Source organism: Chanodichthys erythropterus, chromosome 18, assembly GCF_024489055.1.
Source record: "Chanodichthys erythropterus isolate Z2021 chromosome 18, ASM2448905v1, whole genome shotgun sequence".
NCBI classification, from domain to species: domain Eukaryota; kingdom Metazoa; phylum Chordata; class Actinopteri; order Cypriniformes; family Xenocyprididae; genus Chanodichthys; species Chanodichthys erythropterus.
In genome coordinates this window covers 12,718,531-12,740,591 of record NC_090238.1, presented here as the reverse complement: position 1 = coordinate 12,740,591, position 22,061 = coordinate 12,718,531, and the positions used below count along the sequence as shown (strand labels likewise).

Genomic DNA, 22,061 nt, shown 5'->3' with positions numbered 1-22,061 from the left:
AACACACGAGCAGTATTAAATCTTGTTAGAAACATGTTAACAATGTGCTAATTGATGCTAGAAACATGCTAGCAGTATTAAATCTTGCTAGAAACATGTTAACAATGTGCTAATTCATGCTAGAAACATGCTAGCAGTATTAAATCTTGCTAGAAACATGTTAATGTGCTAATTGGTGCTAGAAACATGCTAACAGTATTAAATCTAGCTAGAAACATACTAACATTGTTAAATATTAGAAACATTCTAGCAATGTGTTACATGTATCAATTAATTTGCTAATTTATGGTAGAAACATGCTAGCAATGTGTTAAATAATGCCAGAAACATGTAATAACGTGCTAATTGATGCTAGAAAAATGCTAGCAGTATTCAATTTTCTAGAAACATGCTAGCAATTTGCTAATTGATGCTAGAAACATGCTAACAATAATTGATGCTAGAAACATGCTAAACAATGTGCTAATTAATGCTAGAAACATGTTAACAATGTGTTAATTGATGCTACAAACATGCTAACAAAGTGCTAATTCATTTTATTCAAACCTTCAAACTTCAAGCTTTTACAACATCATCAAACTTGGTCAGGCTTTCTCAAGCCAAAATCAAAGTTTTGTTTTGACAAACTTTCTCATCTAGTTTAAAATGCAATTTATTTATGGCACTGGATTTTCTGCATCATTACTCTAGTCTTCAGTGTCACATGATCCTTCAGAAATCATTTTTATATGTTGATTTGTTGCTCAAGAAACACTTATCAATGTTGAAAACCATGATTTGTAATGCACTTTTTTTAGGATTCTTTAATGAAAATAAAATTCAAAAGAACAGCATTTATTTTTAGCTGTATTTTATTTTGTAACACTATAAATGTCTTTACAGTCACTTTTGATCAATTTGATGCATCCTTGCTGAATAAAAGCATTCTTTTCCCAAACTTTTAAACGGTATAGGTTCATTTTGGATCCTGCGTATTTACAGTTGTAATACTGCATAACGTGTTGGCGATTGAATTATCTATAATGAATATTTTAAAGTGAGATATAGTGCATGTTGTCACAGCTTGAGCGGGAGCTGAATTATTAACCCAGCTCAGCAAGAGGCCTTCCAGTCTGTCTGTCCCTGCAAGCGGACAGAGAATGACAGAAAGAGTGAACCCAGCATGCACTCACAGTCCTCCTCGTTTCTCATTACACCTTGCATATGCAGCCAATCAGACAGAGGCTGTGTCCGAAACCTGAAAACTTCTACCTTCACAAGAAGCAGAACTTTAAGGCATGTTTGAAACCCAAATATCCTAACATCCGGTTCATCTGGTAGATCTTTGAAATATGCATAAATGCATCCTTTGCTGCATATGATGTCCAACAATCCTATGTGGGTGGCTCAGTGGTTAGTAGAAAGAATAAAAATGGAGTCTGATGTAGGTGTTGAAAAAACAATGTCAATTATCCACACCAAGAAATAAGCCTTTGTTGTCCTGAATTATTTGCTTGGTTATGTCTAAAGCTCACTTGTTCACATAACTATTGATGTTTCATACAGTACTTACAAAAGTGAGTTCTGTGGAAAAGTTGTTGGCAGTAGTTTAATGACTATTGCCCATAACCCCATTCATATAATGCACATGCTGACTTTAAAAATTGTGAAGTGTAACCTTGATTCAAAAAAGGCTAAGTAAATATGTAAAAGGATAAGATACATTTTTTTCTTCTAATTTTCTCCACCACCATTAAGTATTTTGAAAAAGGTACACCTCCAGATCCATGGTCACATGGAATGTATTAGTCATTTGTAGAGTGAGGCTGAAAATAACACTTAACAGTGTGAGACTACAGAATGAATGCTAATATCACTTCCTTTTCATGCAGAGACTAAGAACAATAACCTAATTTCTTTGTGACGTCGCTTCACAGAGTGTCTGAGTCAATGAAAAGTGGCTGGGTTATATAGACTACACGTACATAGACAAGACAAGACTTCCTTAAAGGGTTAGTTCACCCAAAAATGAAAATAATGTCATTTATTACTCGCCCTCATGTCGTTCTACAGCCGTAAGACCTTCATTCATCTTCTGAACACAAATTAAGATATTTTGATTAAATCCGATGGCTCAGTGAGGCCTCCATTGCTAGCAATGACATTTCCTCTCTCAAGATCCATAAAGGTACTAAAAAGATATTTAAAACAGTTCATTTGAGTTCAGTGGTTCTACCTTAATATTATAAAGTGAGAAGAATACTTTTTGTGCACTAAAAAAAACCCCTAAAATAACGACTTTTCAACAATATCTTGTGAAGGCCGATTTCTAAACACTGCTTTGGAGCTTTCCGAATCGAATTGATCTCCTATCAAACGGCTAAACTGCTGAAATCAAGTGACTTTGGCACTCCGAACCACTGATTCGATTCGTAACGCTCCAAAGCAGTGTTTTGAAATCGACCCATCACTATATTGTTGAAAATTCGTTATTTTGTTTTTTTGTTGCACAAAAAATATTCTTGTCGCTTTATAATATTAAGATAGAACCACTCACATGAACTCACATGAACTGATTTAAATATGTTACCTTTATGGATCTTGAGAGTACCTTTCTTGAGAGTTACAATGTCATTGCTGTCTATAGAGGCCTCACTGAGCCATCGGATTTCAACAAAAATATCTTAATTTGTGTTCTGAAGATGAACAAAGGTCTTACGGGTGTGGAAGGACATGAGGGTGAGTAATTAATGACATTATTTTCATTTTCAGGTGAACTAACCCTTTAAGACTTCCTTAAAGGATAGTTCACTCAAAAATGAAAAACAAGTATGCTGTTATTTTATCGGTGAGACACAAAAGTACTATGGTTTGAGTCATTTCATAGACAGTTCACAGTGACCAGAGCTCCAAAAATGACAAACACCATGTGATTAAAGCACCATGTTCCAAGTTTTCCAAGATATCTGATAAATTTGTGCTCTGCAATTTTTGAATTCTGGTTGCAGACATAGGCTATATGCATACAAGCTTTCAAAATCAATTGAAAATCAAGATGCTTTAACTATTTTATGACACTTTTCAAGATTTTTTGGCATGACATATCTTGTGTAACAATTCAAAAAACACATATTTTACATTGTTGCAGCACCTCTTTCCCAAGTCTGTCAGTAATGCTCCATTTAGTTCCTGTCTCTTTGAAGCCCCTCCTTCTGAAAAGCGCAGTGTACTCTGATTGGTCAGCTGGAACAGTGTGTTGAGATTGGTCAACCGCATTGCGCGTTTCGGAAATGTAACGCCCTTTACCATAACCGTGAGTTTCAACACACTACTAACCCAACTCAGCCAGGCCTTGTCCCCCTTTATTATTTAGAGGTGCCCTAGAACCCCTTTTCAAAAGATGTAATATAAGTCTAAAGTGTCCCCTGAATGTGTCTGTGAATTTTCAGCTCAAAATACCCCATAGTTTTTTTTTTTTATTAATTTTTTTAACTGCCTATTTTGCCTATTTTGAGCCATAATTACATATAATTACATTTAGCGCGGCCCCTTTAAATCTCGCGCTCTCCCACCCTGAGCTCGCGACTGCCTTAAACAGCATACACAAAGTTCACACAGCTAATATAACCCTCAAAATGGATCTTTACAAAGTGTTCGTCATGCATACATCGATTCCTGAGAGTACAGTATTTCTTTGGAAGTTTACATTTGATTCTGAATGAGTTTGATAGTGCTCTGTGGCTAAAGCTAACATTACACACTGTTGGAGAGATTTATAGAGAATGAAGTTGTGTTTATGAATTATACAGACTGCAAGTGTTTAAAAAAGAAAATAGCGACGAAAAATTTTTGGGGGCGTACATATTAATGATCCCGACTGTTATGTAACAGTCTGTGTTATGTTGAGATTCGCCTGTTCTTCGGAGGTCTTTTAAACAAATGAGATTTATATAAGGAGGAGGAAACAATGGTGTTTGAGACTCACTGTATGTCATTTCCATGTACTGAACTCTTGTTATTCAACTATGCCAAGGTAAATTAAATTTTTGAATGTAGGGCACCTTTAAATGAGGAATATTATGACGTTAACGTTCCCGGAAGAAAACTTCAATCAAGGAATTTCAGTGAGCTCAAAAACAGTGCTTACTGAAATAGAGAATAACTCCCTTTGCATTGGACTTGTGCTTTGTAACTTTACAGACCTTTTTCATGCTCAAACAGCAACTTTAAAGGGGGGGTTACATGTTTTTTTTCTAGGCTTGATTGTATTTTGGGGGCACAGTTTAACATGTCTTAATGCTTCGTTTTTTTTTAAATGCTGTATTTTTCTTAATTCTACACCTCTGTTTCCACTGTCATATGAACGGCTCGTTTGACTTCCTGCTTCTATGAAGCCACTTCCTCCGACATACGCAATGTGCTCAGATTGGTCAGCAGGTTGGTTTCTGCCCAGTCTGTCGTGATTCGCTGAAGCGTCCGGAAACGCCACGCCCCTTACCATTCGTAGTTACGCGCTTAGGTGGAAAGTAAATAATAGCGCCTACATTGCTGTATCAAATTGAGCCAAATCAGACCCAGATGAAGAGGAAAAAGTAGAACCTCTCCAATCGCGGCTTTTGAAGGATGTTTATGAATGGTATTTCATTTAGTATTTGTGTCAAAGTGTTTAGATAAGCTGTCACTGCTGTTTGTTAGCTTTCAATATACAATTTTATCCTGATTAAAGCTTTCCTGTAGTAAATACATGCCTGAGTAGTTGCATTTTTGTAAAGGTAGTGTTTAATTTATAGTATGGACAACTGTTTGTCTATGAACATAGAGTTTGTTGGTGTTTGTTGCACTAGAATTTAGCTAACTGGCTAGCAAAAACGAGTTGCTCTTTGTATACGTCCTAGATGCATTAAAAATAGCAACAGAACTATAACATTACGTTTAAAAGACAAACAATAAAACGTACTTACAGTTTGGGGCTGATAAACAGCAGCTTCTGCTTTTAAAGTGGGAACTGCTTCATCTTTCAGTAAAAGTCTTTGTGTAAATCCAGCATTGAACTCGTGTAGATTCAGGAATCTGTCTTCAGCACCGCATCCAGTGTAGAAAATATCACAGATAATAATGGGTTCTATATCTTTTGACGCGTCTCGTCGCACAGCTCGCGTTCGGTGTAAACAACTCTTCCGCTTTCATTATGCTGCGCCACATGGCCTCGCCCACTTTGTTGCGTGTTCCCAGGGGCAGTGTTTATGTTAATAGCAAGGGTTTATGATGTCACCAACCCGGGAAGAAGCTCGTTGTAGTCCAAACCACCCGTTTTTGTAGGCAATAAAATGCCATAACTTTAAAAGACAATATCTCCGTGTGCATTGAACTTTCAGCGCTGTAACTTTGCAGATACTGTTTATGCTCAAGCAGCAACATTACACACTAACTAAAGTTAAAAAAGTGAAATCGCATGCAACCCCCTCTTTAATTAAAAGTTGAAAATGTAAAAAAACATAATAGGTCCTCTTTAAAAATGTATACTTTTGTGTTCCACAGATAAAAAAGAAAGCCTTAAAGGTTTGAAGGCGAGTAAAAGGTAAAATTTAAATTTTTGGATGAACTATTCATACAGCTTGTACTATGAAAACCTAACTCACCGTAATAGATGATACTGCAAACAATTCTGCTCACATCAAACTAAATGAGTGTGTGATGGTCCGGTTACTTCTCTAGGTCTGTCTTTCTCTTTCTGCTGTGTCTGTGAGCACAGCAATTGGTAATGGATTTTAGATTCTGCATTCTGCACTTTGCTGCCATTTGGTTTTAATAAAAAGGCGTTGAGGCAGACGACATTGAGTTTCATGTCTGGGTGCTTTTTTCTTTCTGTATCGCGCCGAAATCCTTTACGAGCAGACGTGAGCGTCTCTCCGCTGACAAGTGTCAGGATTCCTCCTTCAAATCCGAACGATTTTCTCCTCCAATCATCATGTTCTTCATTAGAATGGTGAGAATAAATCAATATGATCACTGCTCACTGCTGTGGAAAGTACAATATAGTACAATATGGTGGCATTCACTCACCCACTTACATTTCAGGGTGGGGGAGGCTGGAGTGAGTGTTGTGTGTGTGCGTGCGTGTCTGACTGCATTTAAATGCTTTGTGAGGTCCCACAGAGTCCACTTAAATGAACGAGAGTTCCTGCGGTGCGTGGGATAGTGTCTGTGGGTTACTGGTGTGAGAGAGATGACACTGTCTTTGAGCAGTGAGATGACATCAGGGACTTGAGCACCAGAGCAGACACGCAGAGATGAGCCAATGAGAGCCCACTGAACAGAGAGAATGAGGCGTTTAACAGCAGACAGACTCCTAATGTGTGGGAACAGGTTTGTTCAGGTGCTGAAACTCTAACCTTGTGGCTACTCAAGTAATGCTGCGGTGAACATGGCAGAACCTTACCACTGTACCGAGAAGATGTTTAAAAGAAAGAAATCTATTAAAAATTTAATAAAAAAAAAAAAAATCTGTGTAAATAAGTACCATAAGAAATTTATATTACTGATATTCCAAATCACTATTAAATATTATAAAACCTTTTCTATATTTCTATATAACCTTTTTTCTAAAAATTCTATATACATTACTGTTCAAAATTTCGGGGTCGGTATGATTTTTTAATGTTTTTGAGTTTTTGCTCACCAATGCTGCATTTATTTAATCACAACTACTGTTAAAACAGTAAAATTCTGAAATATTATTACAATATAAAATAACTTATCTATTCTAATGTTTTAAAGAGTAATTTAAAAAAAATATTTTCGATTTGAATATATTTTAAAATTTAATTTATTCCTGTGATTGCAAAGCTGAATTTTCAGCATCATTACTCTAGTCTTCAGTGTCACATGATCCTTCAGAAATCATTAAAAATAGGCTGATTTGCTGCTCAAGAAACTTTTCTTATTATTATCAATAATGAAAGCAGTTTTTTTGTGCAATATTTTCAGGATTCTCTGATGAATAGAACTTTTTTTTTTGTAGCAATGTAAAATTATTTACTGTCACTTTTGACCAGTTTCATGCATCATTGCTGAATAAAAGCATTAAAAAAAGAAGCTCTTTGTTGTCACTTTAAGACCTGATGCACGGATCCAATATACTGTTACACATGCGTTTTCTTTCTCAACTGTTTATGTTCACTTAAGGCATAACTGACTGTGTTTACTTGATTAGACACCAAAAACTGGCATTTTGACATTATATTGTGTGTATTTGACTGTTTAAGCACAATAAGCACCGAAAAAGAACTCAATTTAGTTCTGAGAGGTGGCTTTATGTGTGCACACTTTGAGTGTGAGCACAAAATCTGCAGGAATGAGTAAAATTATGGGCAATACGTGCAACCCCATGCCGAAATTCAAGCCCTGTAACACCAACAATACTCATCTGGAGCCAATGAAATGAGTGAGGGAGGTGGATTTGGGTGTCAACTCGCTTATCGGAGAGATGAAAGGGCGAGAAAGCGCAGCTGGTATTTTGTATCTATTCTGTGGAAAATGAGTATTGGAAGCATTTCCAATATTTCACTATTGATATGTATCAATTTTTTTGTCAACATTGCTCTTAGTTTGTAATTTCAGATACCTTTTTTAAAAGACTGCAATTTAAAAATGTATATATTAGCCTATGTATAAAATTCAGCCCACCAAAGTGGCTAGTAGGAGTGACTGCGTTACACGCCACTGCTGAAATCCACCAGCAAATTATATATATTAAATCCTGTGTATAAAGTGTGTACAAGAAATAAAAAGGCAACCACTTTGCTGTAGCTTTCACCTGGCAATGGCACGGGTACAGCAGCGGGACATATTGATAAAGGAGCTGGAACTGGCTCTGGTCTGCAGGATGGTCTCGATGCCTCTCAGCAGGTCGTTGGTTTTCAGAAGCAGCAGCATCTGTCGGGGAACCCTGTTCAGCAGCTCACTGATCTGAGGGAGGTACAGCGCTGCATTTGTTCGGATCTCCACGTCCTGAGAGGTAAAACAAAGCCACGCTGTTAGAAGGTTTCACTACATTAAGATATATATTCATTCATAAGAGATACACTCATGTTGGAAATAGTGGACAGGGTATTCTTCAGAAATTCGCCTTTTGGGCTATATGAATAGTCAATTAGAAATCAAATGCTTTAGCAATACATTGTAACAATTGTCATGCCAATAAAGTACACTTTGAATTGATTTGAATTGAAAAATAGTCATATGGGTTTGTTTATGACATTTAAATAACTAAAGAGATGATCTCTAGATTTGCCTTACTAAGGGCACACCAACCTAAATAAATAAGTTATTAAAAATATTCACTATTAGGGGGCAAAAAGCAGGGAAGTGTGTGTGTGAGAGTGTGAGAGAGAGAGGGGTGCAGGGAAATGGAGTAGCTCATTTCACAGACAACTGAGAATCTAAGTGCTTGAAACTGCGACTGTGAAGATTAGCTATTTTGGCTCTGTCACTTTGGCAACATCAGCCCCCTGAGTTGATACTCCCGGCAAATTTTTATTTGTAATCAGGCATGAAGACCTCCCTTCCTCCCCCTGCCTGACTGGAAAAATAAGATTCCAGATGATGTCAGCAGTAGCCACATTCAGGTTCAGATTGTAAGCAGATCTTTATACCGGTGCAGTCTCTGACTAAGCACTTTGCCTTAAACAATGCATTATTTCATATCCCTTGGTTTACTTTTTCCAAATTATGAATTTTAAATTTATTTTTATTTACTTATTCAGCTTAGGGTTTGATTGGACATGCAGCCTTTAGCATCATCAACAAAAGATATAATAACAAAAGATTTGTTTCCACAAAAATATTAAAGGTGGCCCAGAACTTTTTTTTTTAAAAAGATGTAAAATAAGTCTAAGGTGTCCCCTGAATGTGTCTGTGAAGTTTCAGCTCAAAATACCCCATAGATTTTTTTGAAATTCATTTTTTTAACTGCCTATTTTGGGGCATCATTATAAATGAGCCGATTCAGGGCTACTGGCCCTTTAATTCTCCTGCTCCACGCCCACGGAGCTCGCGTTTGCCTTGAACAGTGCATAAACAAAGTTTACACAGCTAATATAACCCTCAAATGGATCTTTACAAAGTGTTCGTCATGCATGCGGCATGCATGTATCGGATTATGTGAGTATTGTATACTGTTATATTGTTAACATTGATTCTGAATGAATTTGAGGCTGTACTCCGAGGCTAACGGCTAATGCTACACTGTTGGAGAGATTTATAAAGAATGAAGTTGTGTTTATTAATTATACAGACTGCAAGTGTTTAAAAATGAAAATAGCGACGGCTCTTGTCTCTGTGAATACAGTAAGAAACGATGGTAACTTTAACCACATGTAACAGTACATTAGCAACATGCTAACGAAACATTGAGAAAGACAATTTAAAAATATCACTAAAAATATCATGATATCATGGATCATGTCAGTTATTATTGCTCCATCTGCCATTTTTCGCTATTGTTCAACGTGATCTCATGAGAATACGTGTGTATTTTTACGTGAAGTGTGGTTCTACCACACGTACATTTACTAACGTTTTCATACACACAAAAACGTACAACATTGACGTATTTATAGCACTAAAGCGTACAAATACTTACGTATTAGCAGCTTAAAAAACGCAAAACATCTAACGTAAAGTGTGAATGTATATGAATTACCATGTATTAATATTAAAATCGTGGCTTTAATGATTCAAATATGTTGTGTTCAATTGTCATTAAACGTTACATAATGTTAAACGAGACTAACATTTCAATAATCGTTTTGTAATATTTTGCTGTGCGATTTTTTTCCTATGCAGTGACTGACAATACAACCATAAGATACACCAAAGCACAACATAAATTAACAAATCACACCCATTTTATTTGTTTGCTGTACTCCATATCTTTAGAATCCATATGTTTGCGAGGAACAGATTCAAATTCAGCCCTTTATTTGTCGATCTTCACCTTCATTCTCAGCAACAGCGACCGTCACAGTCAAAGCCCGTGCACGTTATGATTCAAATTTTAAAAAATAGCGCCAGTGCGCCTGCGCCACCCTCGAGAAGCGTTACGACATGGTTTACGGCACTGATATCGAACGCTCATTGGTTCTCACCTGCTTCGTCGCAGATTGCGATATGCCGTGTTTCAGTGGATTGACATTTGAAATGAGTGCGCGCCTTCACGGAGAGAAGACAGATTCATAATTTCACGGATTAATAAATTATATTCTGCTCTGTACCCTATAAAAACTATTACGTTACAGCCAGAGAGGACTGCGACTGGAACTCATCATCATTTTAACTTTTGGTACCACTTTTGACATTTGCAAAACATAAATGATTGTGATTAACGTTACGCTTGTTTGTCTGTTTTTCATTTATTAACAGTATGTAGTTTTAAGAAATTGTTATGGGTAGGTTTAGGGGTAGGTGTAGGATAAGTGGCTCAAAATATCGTTTTAATGTCATATTTTTACTAAAATTGTCATTTTCCTACACATTTCTGTCCATTATGATTTATTCTTTTAACATTATGTATAAAATGGGTAGGTTTAGGTTCGGGGTGGGGTGGGGTTTAGGGATATTACATTCATCTAAAAATGTTAAAAAGGGAACATTTATATATATTTTATACATATATTTTTATGACATGAAAGATTCGTAAATATTTTACGTTTTATTCGCAGTAAAAACGTAAGTATGTTTACGTTTTGGTGCCATAATTACGTCAGTATTTGTACGTTTTAGCACCATTCAAAACGTACAAATATGTACGTTTTGTGTCTTTTAAAGTTACGTATTAATAACTACGTATTAACAATGAGACCAGGCTGTATTGTTCTTGCTTGCTTACCTAGTCTGATGATTCAGCTGTGCACATCCAGGCGTTAATACTGGCTGCCCTTGTCTAATGCCTTTCATAATGTTGGGAACATGGGCTGGCATATGCAAATATTGGGGGCATACACCCTGACTGTTACGTAACAGTCGGTTTTATGTTGTGTACCTGTTCTTCGGAGGTCTTTTAAACAAATGAGATTTATACAAGAAGGAGGAAACAATGGTGTTTAAGACTTACTGAACTATTGTTATTTGACTATGCCAAGATAAATTAAATTTTTCATTCGAGGGCACCTTTAAACAACTATTTTCAATGTTGTTAATAATGTTTCTTGAGAACCAAATCAGAATGATTTTTCAGTATGACATTAGAATGACTTCTGAAGGATCATGTGACACTGAAGACTGGAGTAATGATGCTGAAAATTTAGATTTAGCATCACAGGGATGAACTACATTTTAAAAAACAGTTATTTGAAATTGTAATAATATTTCACAATATTGCTGTTTTATTGCAAAATTCAGCCTTGGTGAGTAATAGAGACTTCTTATAAACCGACTCCAAAGTATATATAAGGCACATGCAACACAGAAATGAAAAAAATGAACAATAATGAACAACTAAACATAGACTAATAGTAAAAAAAAAAAAAAAAAAGTTAGTTATGAAAATCAGTGGACTCTACATTTTCAGCTGAGGTTTGACAAGAGTGGCAATTTGCCTCAACAGCTATTAATTCCACTGACCAGCAGACCAAGTGATTAAAATCACAACTCACAATTAACAATCACAAACCTTGATTAAGGCAATTAAACATCAATTAGTCCTTGCAAAAGCATATGCCTGTAGTACCACAGAGTGACAATGTGGCAGAAGAGCACAAAGTGCGCCTTAAATTAAAAGACCCACTGATTATAAATTCCAACAATATCACTATCATGTCAAGAGCATATATATATATATATATATATATATATATATATATATATATATATATATATATATATATATATATATATATATATATATATATAAAAAATAAACCAATACATTGTTAAAAAAGAAAAGGATTTTTTTAAGTAGTAAATAAAAAAACATTTCACAAGAAATTTTGACTGTAATATGTTGAGTCACCGTGATTTTACCAAGTAAGACATGTTCCTGGAACAAAATCTTTGTTGATCCTGGAACAACATTCCAATCAACCAATCAGATTTGAGGGACAAGTTTACCGTTTATGTCAAGTGTAGGCTTGCAACCAGGCTTACGTGCATCTACATCAATGTTATTCACCTATCTTTCCCCTCTGATTTTAGGGATAAGTTATGGGTAGGATTAGGTTTAGGGGTAGGAATTGGGTTAAGATTAAATTTTCAGACTGGAATGTTGTTCCAGGATCAACAAAATATGTTGATCCAAGAACATGTCTTACTTGGCAAAATCACAGTGACCTAATAGTTACTGTCATTGTTAGTCAGTGTAGTGTGAATTAGCCTTTACTCATGATTTCTTTGCAATTATTTGTGAAATTTACTAGCAATTTCTGAGTGAAAATGGTTTCTACACCAGTTTTTGTTTCAATGTACCATATTGTATGACTCAGCAGTCCAGTGGTTAAAGATTTATACTTGTAACTAAATGGTTGTGGGTTGAAACCCCACAAGATGTGCCCTTGAGTAAGGCACAAAACCTTGGTTTGTTCCGGATAATGTTCTTTTGAAACATTTTAAAGTTTCTTTGACCCAAAATAATAGGGTTACACTACATATGGGCTGCGATGGCACTGAAGTATTTTCTGCTCTCGATTCTGCAGGGCTATGGTGTGAAGAACAGGTGAAGTAGATGTGACAGCAGGTGGGATCTGCTGAACATTTCAGACACCCTGTGTCCTGTCCTCAAATAACCTAACTTTACATGGTGTACACATACCCAAACGCTCCATAAGAAGATAAGGGACCAACTAACAGAGTGCAAAACTCTAAATGAAATCTGTCAATGGTCACAATTAGAACATAATGCCAAGATATAATAATAATAATCTATTGTATAAAGGCTTAATTGTTCATGCAAACAGCCCCTGATGGTATCACATGGGCATGGCTTCCATGGTTGGCACCAACCTGGTTGTGTCTGGCTCTATTTTACCCCAGGGCTAATCTATCCTGAGAGGGCCAGGAGCCAAGAGACATGTCTGGGGCCTGCAGAGACCCATGAAGACCACCAGCAGCCCAGGGCCCACAACAAGCTGCTGCAACAGCCAGGACAGGTGTAGAGCAGTCTCAATGCCAAACACATGTCTCTGGAATAAAGGAGGCAGCGACCATACAATACCAGCAAGATGAGAAAACAGACCGAGCAGAATAGAATGAACAAGATACATAACACACAAAATCATTCCAAAGTCATTCCAAACCATAAGCACAGTGAACACATCACCACCCACATTTATATACAGATTCAGAGACTATAAAGAGTGGAAATCATAAAGAATTTAACATTATTTCAGTTTTTCCTTTTTGTTGTTGTTGAAAATTCCATTGTAAAACATATTTTATTAATTTATTCTTATAAAATACTACTAACAAACTACATGCTGTTTTAAAAAATGAACAGCCACTACAATGCTTCAAGTGCAACGAGTAAATTTTAAGCGCTATGGTTTTAATCCTCTAGAAATAACTGACTTATTATTAGCATTAGTATTAATAGAGGTGACTGAGGTTATGCCGAGTGGCAGCATTGGTTTTCAGCATGAAAGCCGCAAAAAACACAAAAAACGCATCTAAAATGGGACAGAGCTTTGCGATCGACTTTACAAATAGAAATCTGAGGTATATTTGTACAGACTGCCGAAAGCTACAGAAAAGAGAAGCTGCAATTCACAGAAACAACTGGACTCCAGGCAGCCAAACATGGATTTACAGTTATCATTTTGTCTCAATATGTTGAATTTTGAGGTAAAATCATATCCTATATATTGTATTGTTATATACTGTATTGACAACTCATCAATTAAATATTTAAAATCTTATATTCTGCATAATTTAATGTTTTTCAATGAACATTATACAAGATTTAGGGCTGGACAATATGACGATATATATTATAACATTGATATACTGTAAGTGATCGCCCAGATTAACACCTAGTTTTTGTATTTATATAAAGCGTTCAGAGGCAAATTTTGCTTTATGTATTTTCCCGGCATGAAAATCAGGCACATATGTCAGGAAACACGATTCAATATCCATGGATCTTTGGTAAGTTGTAAGGAACACTACACCGAGTCCAACCTTTAGTTTAAACTAATAATCGTTTGTTTTATTTGTGTTTTTGCAGTTCCCCTAATAAATTCAGTCATGTGGCAGGCTCTTTTGCCTCTCAGTCCGGCTGAGGTGGCATGTACCAGCGGGAAAGTGACGTCAATGCATATCCTCTATAACCAAATGCTAATGCTAATTGCTAATTAACATTAATGAGTCATTTGTTCAAAAATAGGACTTAATGTAAGGGGAGATGTCAAAATCGGCTCGACAATGTATTTTACGTTGTTTTGTCAGCATTAAATATAAATATATTAATTTAAATATAGATTATGTTTTTCTTATTTTTCTTATTTTTTATGATATTGCATTATTTACATTTTTTCTTACATTACTGTTATATTTAATTTCTACTGTGTAATGTCTATGTATGTCTGCACTATGTCTGTTATTTATTTTTTGTACTAGAAGCTCCTGTCACCAAGACAAATTCCTCGTGAGTTTATAATTAATATATTTTGACTTTATAATTTTTTTTTTATAAAACAATTGTGAGGAAAAAAGTCAGAATTGTGAGGAAAAAAAGTTCCAATTACATATATTTTATTTTATATTCTATGGCGGAAACAAGTTTCCATAGAATTTAGCCTCTTTCAGAGTTGTTTATATTAAGTAACATGATTGAATCTTTGGATGGATGCGTGGCGTGAAGGTTAAACCCCTTTCAAGCAAATCAAAATGAGTGACAAATTGTACAACCACAGTGTAGATACACACAAGCATTGGTGTACCTATTGGCAATCAACTCAATTAAGCAGTAAAGCAGATCAGGGTATCAAAATCCCAAACATATTCTGTGCTATAAAAGGGAAGTTGATGCAAAACAATATCCCAAAAGAGAGTTCCCAGAAATCACCTCGGTTTCTTGGCAGGATAAAAAGTCTAGTCATTCAGTGCATTCCAGCAGCAATAGTATTTTAATAACTGATTGCTGTGCTATGACTTGAGCTTGAAAAACATGTGCAAGCTCCATTTTCCTGTCCATTTATCTGCTAATCCTTAAATCTCAATCTCTAAAATTCTGGAGGAGGAGGGGGGATTAGGTGCTAAATTAAGTGGATTTAAGTTTGCTATCGCTTGGGTGGGATTTACAGGCGCCGGCAGCAGCAGCGAGTAAAAGTGAGGGGTTTGGATTAAAATAGGACACTGAACACTTGGTCTATGACCTAAAGCTACTGCTCCAACATCCAACCCATATGCCCCCACAATCTCTGTATATACATATACCACCACTTGTGGCAACAATACGACAGAGACACATGTGCTCCTCCATGTGCACACATTCTCTTTAAGGAAAAACTAACTTGATTGGCTCACTGCCTTATTTCCTTTGGTGCTGCACAGCTGGTTATAGTCCTAGAGTGACTATGGGCCTGTTCCAGCTGTCCTTATGTCTGGACTGAGTCCGGATTAAAAGCCTACTAAGAGATAGTCATCTCTCATGTTTGGACATATACAAAGCCCAGAACCCAGAAATTTCTATGAACTGCACAGATTTTATTCATGGAATATTAATATGTATTTTAAAAGCATCATATATAAAACAACCAATCCCTACAAATAAAATAATTTAGATAGATGACAGACAAACAGACAGATAGATAGATAGATGACAGACAGACAGTCAGACAGACGACAGACAGACAGACAGACAGATGACAGACATCAGACAGACAGACAGACAGTCAGTCAGTCAGTCAGACAGACAGACAAACGGACAGACAGACAAACAGACGACAGTCAGACAGACAGACAGATGACAGACAGACAGACAGACAGAGTCAGACAGTCAGTCAGTCAGACAGACAGACAAACAGACAGACAGACAAACAGACGACAGTCAGACAGACAGACAGACAGATCACAGACAGACAGACAGACAAACAGACGACAGTCAGACAGACAGACAGACAGATCACAGACAGACAGACAGACAGACAGACAGATAGATAGATAGATAGATAGATAGATGACGGAGAGAAAGACGACAGAGTCAGACAGACAGACAGATGCAGACAGTCAGACAGATAGACAGACAGATAGATGACAGAAAGAAAGGCAGTCAGACAGACAGTCAGACAGACAGATCTCAGACAGAGATAGATCTCAGACAGAGACAGATCTCAGACAGACAAAGACGACAGACGCACACAGTCAGACAGATAGATGACAGACAGACAGAAATATAGATGACAGATAGAAAGGCAGTCAGACAGACGACAGACAGACAGACAACAGTCAGACAGACAGACGGCAGTCAGACAGACAGACAGACAACAGTCAGACAGACAGATCTCAGACAGACAGACAGATATATGACAGAAAGACGACAGATAGATCGATGACAGACAGATAGATGAAAGACAGACAGACAGTCAGACGACAGACAGACAGACATAGACAGATAGATTCCCAGACATTTCCAGGTTTTTTCTGTTATGTGTGAGGGGTCACAATAATATTTGCAATTCAAAAGTAACAGACCAAAGAAAAGTCTGTTGTAGAGGAAATTCTTCTGCCCTTTTAGCCTGAGTTTTTGGACTTTATTAGTTTAATTTACTTGAAGAGTAACCATGTCATGTAGCGCATTATTATTCTCTGTTATATGCTATTTTTTATGTGCCTGATGATGCATTCTGCTTTCAGCAGCCAGGCCGCATCTCTCTGCTTTCGCATCCTGCTTTTGAAGTTAGTCTGCACTTCAAAGTTCAACTACAAGGCATCTCTCCACTTTAAAGACGAGGGGTAATCATGAGGTAAGTCACCCCCCACTGCTCCGTTCATGCGCCATTGTCCCCTGATGACTCTTGGGAAGATGTGGTGTGCTGCATAAAAGGGTCAATCGCTCTGTGTGGACGTGATTTGGACAAAATCAGAGACAGACCGACTGTGTCGTGCTACCAGCTCAGACAGCCAGAGAGAGAGAGACAGTCCTGATTAGCCATGCCTCTCTCTATCTCTGCCTGCTCAGAACAGCAGAAGTTGAGAATATGGTCATGTCCTAGCGGCCCTCCCTCTGGGGATCTTGGTGAGCAGCCAGAGATGGCCCAGGACTACACATAACTAACCGGCCAACGGAGTAACTACCCATCAAATCAGTCAGCATGCAGGAGCACAGAGATTGATAGTCTGTCCGTCAATTGAATACTTAATGAAGAAAGATTTACAGCTTGCCCTAGGAGGAAAGAAGGAAGAGGACATTAAAATAACAATGCGGCCATCCTTCTGCATATTCACGAGTGCTTCAAATACACATTCCATTTCATCCCCGTGAGGAGTCAAAATCACTACATAAAAGGATTAACTGCTTAGTGCTCTCAGCTCTGCAGCTTTCTGTATCAAGGCACTGAGGAAATGGGTCAATCTGATCAAGCGAATGGAGGTCCGTTGGGGAAGCCACCTTCTGATCTGAGTAAAAGCACAAGAAACATGCACAAAAAGATTTCAAAACAATTAATCTCTCTGAATCTACTATCAACTGTTTCAGAGAATGCTGAAAAGGGAATACTTTTGGAAAAATGTGATACAGTAATGTGTTGTAGTCCAGTGTTTTTGAGCTAGTTTTGAATTTGGACCCAGATTTTACATTAAATATGAAGTGGAGAACCAACATAGTACCAGAACTATTCATTGTACAAAAGCCGCAAATATAGCTAACAAAACCAAACTAAGAAATCTCCTTGTGAAAAGTATAGTAAAAGTACACAAAATATGACAATCACTTGCTGGCCTACATTTCTGGTATTTATTATGGCAGCGGCTATTTGCACTAAGTGACAATAGCAGCATTTTCTTAGCGACATGCTATTTATGTAAATAGCGATATATTCTATTTACACTATATAAAAGTAGCAGTTCTTACAATAAGTAGAAATAGTTGTTAGATGCTATTTATACTTATAAATAATGGCAGACACTATTTGCACCTCATTATTGTTGTACATTAAATGGGTGATGAACTGAGAAATAAAATTTTCCTTGAGCTTTTGACATATAAGAGGTCATCATACTTTACGAATATCTTGTAAGTTTTAGAGCTGAAAACTTCCTTGTTAGTCCAATAAAAGCTTTAATTGACACCAGACCCAGCAAACGACAGGATTTTCAAAGTGGGGATTTATGAAGATCAATGCCTACTTCATCACTGCCTGTTTGGCCCCGCCCACCGATTCGCACATGACATGCAATAGAATAGGTAGCTTAAGTAACATAGGCCTACGTGGTGCTAAATCAGATCGAGCTACCAAGCAATAAACATGCCACTGAGGATTACAAAATATCATGTAGTGCCTGGACTCGACAGTAATGCAACATGTAAGTAACTGTGTTAATTCTAATACTTGATCTGATATGTAATGATTCATGTACTTTCAGATGTTCTTTGTCTGTGTGTCAGTAAATCAAACCTGTGACTAAACACTTTTCACAATTAGTTAACCTTGAGAGCTGTAATAGTAAAAACGCGCTAAAAGAGAGTAATACTTCAATTCTATTTCAAATGGAAAGATGTTAGCCAATCACAGCAGTGGGCGTTTACACTGAAGTCTCACAGCAGACATGCCCCGTTCAAACCGGGCTAAAATCAGGGTAGGAAAAATGCCTTTTAATTATAAATTATGACAATTTTGGATGTAAAAAGCATTATAAAACATTATAAAGCATTATAAAACAATAAAACAACGCAGTTCATGACCCCTTTAACAGGACACAATAATAACAGAGAGTAAATGACTACATTTATTAACATTTTTAAATGAATGCCACCTTATTGGGACAATAAAGACCTCCCTACACCTACACCTACCCCTAGCCGATAAATACTTTATTATTAAAGGGATCATGAACTGAAATCAAAATTCCCTTGATCTTTTGACATTTAAGAGGTCATTTTACTATAAAACATCCTGTAAGTTTCAGAACTCAAAACTTTCTCATTAGTCTAAAAACAACTTATACTGAAGCCAATCTGCCAAAACAACATGTTGTGGAATGTGCCACTACATTACATAATAGTGTGGCTAAACACCACCTCTTATGAAGATCAATGCCTGCTTGTACATCACTGCCTCTTTAGCCCCGCCCACCGATTAGCACATAGTAGGTAAATAACGAGAGAGGCAAACGCAGGTCTACGCAGAAACCAAATGATAAAGATGGCTCTGAAGACCAGACAACGCTGAAGCTGTCAATGACACAGCATGAGTTCACCTTGACACTTGCCAAAACTCCCGTTATAATCAGTCACACTGTTACACTGCAAAATGAACCACTTGCTGTATTTACATCATGTTTGAATTGTTAGTTATGGTGAAAGCATTCGTGAGAGTGCAGAAATCACGTTGCAATGACGAGATCACTGCATTCACGTGATCGACAGATTGTCATCGGCTACAATGCTCATCAATGTAACCTTTCATGTGATAGGAATAGATATAATGCAATAAGCAACACTTTTCATGATTCACTAATCTCGACAGCCGTAATAGTAAAAATGTAGTATTCGAGAGGGTTCCACATATAACACTAATTTCATATGCAAAGATTTTAGCCAATCAAATCAGTGGGTGTTTACATTGAATTTTCACAGCAGACACGCCCCTCAAATCAGAGGGCTAAAATCAAGGTAGAAAATGGACATTTATTTCTAAATTATTTAAATTTTTTGATGTAAAACTCTCATAAGTGCACCTCGGGAAATATTATAAAATAAAAAAATGCAGTTCATGACCCCTGTAAACAATCGTTTAGGCACCTAATTAACAAATATTTTCTTCATTTTTATTGAAAATAAATGCCTTTCCAAACTGATTTGTGATGGGAAAAGGGAGAAGAGCGTGTTCGCAAAAGGTAGATTCGAACTCGGGACGATCGTGTTAAAAGCTACTTCCACCCACCATACCCTCTATGACCTATGCCGCTGCAGACGTTGAGTGGATGTTTTTTAATCTTGTGTGGCCATCCAAGACATTGGTGGGTGGAAATAATGTAAATAGCCTTCGCCAACAAGACAGGCTATTTACACTTAGTGTAAATAGACACTCCGATTTATTATATAGTAATGTAGGTGTAAATAATGCTAATTAATCAAAATAAATTGCATGCTGTTCTTGAACCATTTGGAGTATACGTATGGTTTTGGTCTCTTTTGAAAGGTACTGAGAGCCAAGAAATAGAGTCAAGGTGTAGGTACTCTAATTAGGAAAAATAGCTCAGAGGTACAATAAATACCAAGCTGACTTTACAAAAGAGACAAGGGCTTCTTGTGGCCAAATGCTGATAAGTGCAAACAGACACTGTTCACTTTTCGGGAAGAATACCAAAACAAAAGCTAACTTGAGGCTAAACCATCAAACCTTGAAGTAAATTGGTTCCATAATAAGACAATACACCTGAGACATTTCAGGCGCTAATACTAAGAAAAGCACTATGAAAAATGTCTAGGTTATGATTTGATTTTACTGCGACCACACGACTGCACAGATGCAAGGAAAAACAGCTACTGTAAACGGAATTAAAATGTCACATCTTTACTCATCCACGGAGAACGTACGCAAGCATGTTGCCTTTGATGCATGTGTACGAGGACTGCGGTTGTTAATAACATCAGCTGGGTTAGTAGTAGTCGAGATTTATAAGACTGTGTGCATGATGGGAGGTTAGGACAGTAACTATTAAATTCTTTACACATCAGAAATTGATTTAACTGCTTAACACAAGCTCAGTGGACGGAGGACTATTTAGAGCTCAGCCTTCTGACAGTAAGCCACACCAGGACAACCCAACTTTCCATAGCTGTCCACCAAATAAAAAGGCCAGAGCCACTCATAGGGCAGCTTAAGTTCTTTCTTTTAGCTGAGTGTGTGCCCTGTCACAAAGCCTGAGGCTCAACATTGGGTACTGAAGGATACTTCAGAAATAGAGGCCCAGACTAAAACAAGCACACTCAAGTTGGCGTTTTTTTCTTCTTCTCCTCGCTCTTTCTCTTATGACTAAGCTGACAGGTGTGAAGCAAGGAATACAGACTTTCCAAACTGACCCTAATGTTTACATACTATATACTCTGCTCTTCTCTGATGGACAGGCAAAAACAGCTGACCACAGGAGGCATGGACATGCTAGTGGTTTGTATGGCAGATAGGCAGAACAGTCTCTCCTCAAATATGCAGCTCCGGGGCAGACATTATGAGACATGGGGCTGATCAGCGAGGACAGCGCTAAGAACAGCCCCAAAAAAGCTCTCCCCTGGGACAAACACAAAAGCAATTACACAGGAGGGAGGCTATTCTTCCTGCCTCCCAATTCATTATTCACATATAGGCCTTTCAGGGCTCTACGCTAACCGAGCAGACTTAGCAGGGGGTAATAAGAGGACGCTCTTGCCAACGGGAGTTTAACTAACTACCAATTTAAAAAAGAAAAAGACAGTTAAATAAAAATACATTACATTCTATATTAAAAGGCGGAGCCATGGCCTGTATATATATGCTTCCAACTATTTTCATATTCAAAATACACTACATTTTATACTAAAAAATGCTTTATTTTGTCCGAGACAAAATATATATAGTTTTTTAATTGTAAAAGAAAATTTTTTGTTCCATCCATCCATCCATCCATCCATCCATCCATCCATCCATCCATCCATCCATCCATCCATCCATCCATCCATCCATCCATCCATCCATCCATCCATCCATCCGATTTGTCTTCATCTTTGGTAAAAAGATTAAAGGGTTAGTTCACCCAAAAATGAAAATTATGTTATTAATTATTCACCCTCATGTCGTTCTACACATGTAAGGCCTTCATTCATCTTCTGAACACAAATTAAGATATTTGTAATGAAATCTGATGGCTCAGTGAGGCCTCTATAGACAGCAATG

At 37.1% G+C, this 22,061-nt stretch overlaps 1 protein-coding gene across 6 annotated transcripts in view; it reads right to left on the bottom strand.

The window, feature by feature from the left end:
- Positions 1 to 22,061, bottom strand: part of adck1 (aarF domain containing kinase 1) — a 193,371-nt gene that overhangs the window by 1,715 nt on the left and 169,595 nt on the right. For 5 of the 6 annotated variants that reach the window (XM_067367165.1, XM_067367164.1, XM_067367168.1 and 2 more), the window contains one exon: positions 7,796 to 7,989. In XM_067367165.1, coding sequence (XP_067223266.1) covers positions 7,796 to 7,989 — 194 coding nt within the window. Of the gene's footprint in view, positions 1 to 7,795; positions 7,990 to 22,061 lie in introns of those variants that run through there. The other variant, XM_067367170.1, reaches the window with a different exon arrangement.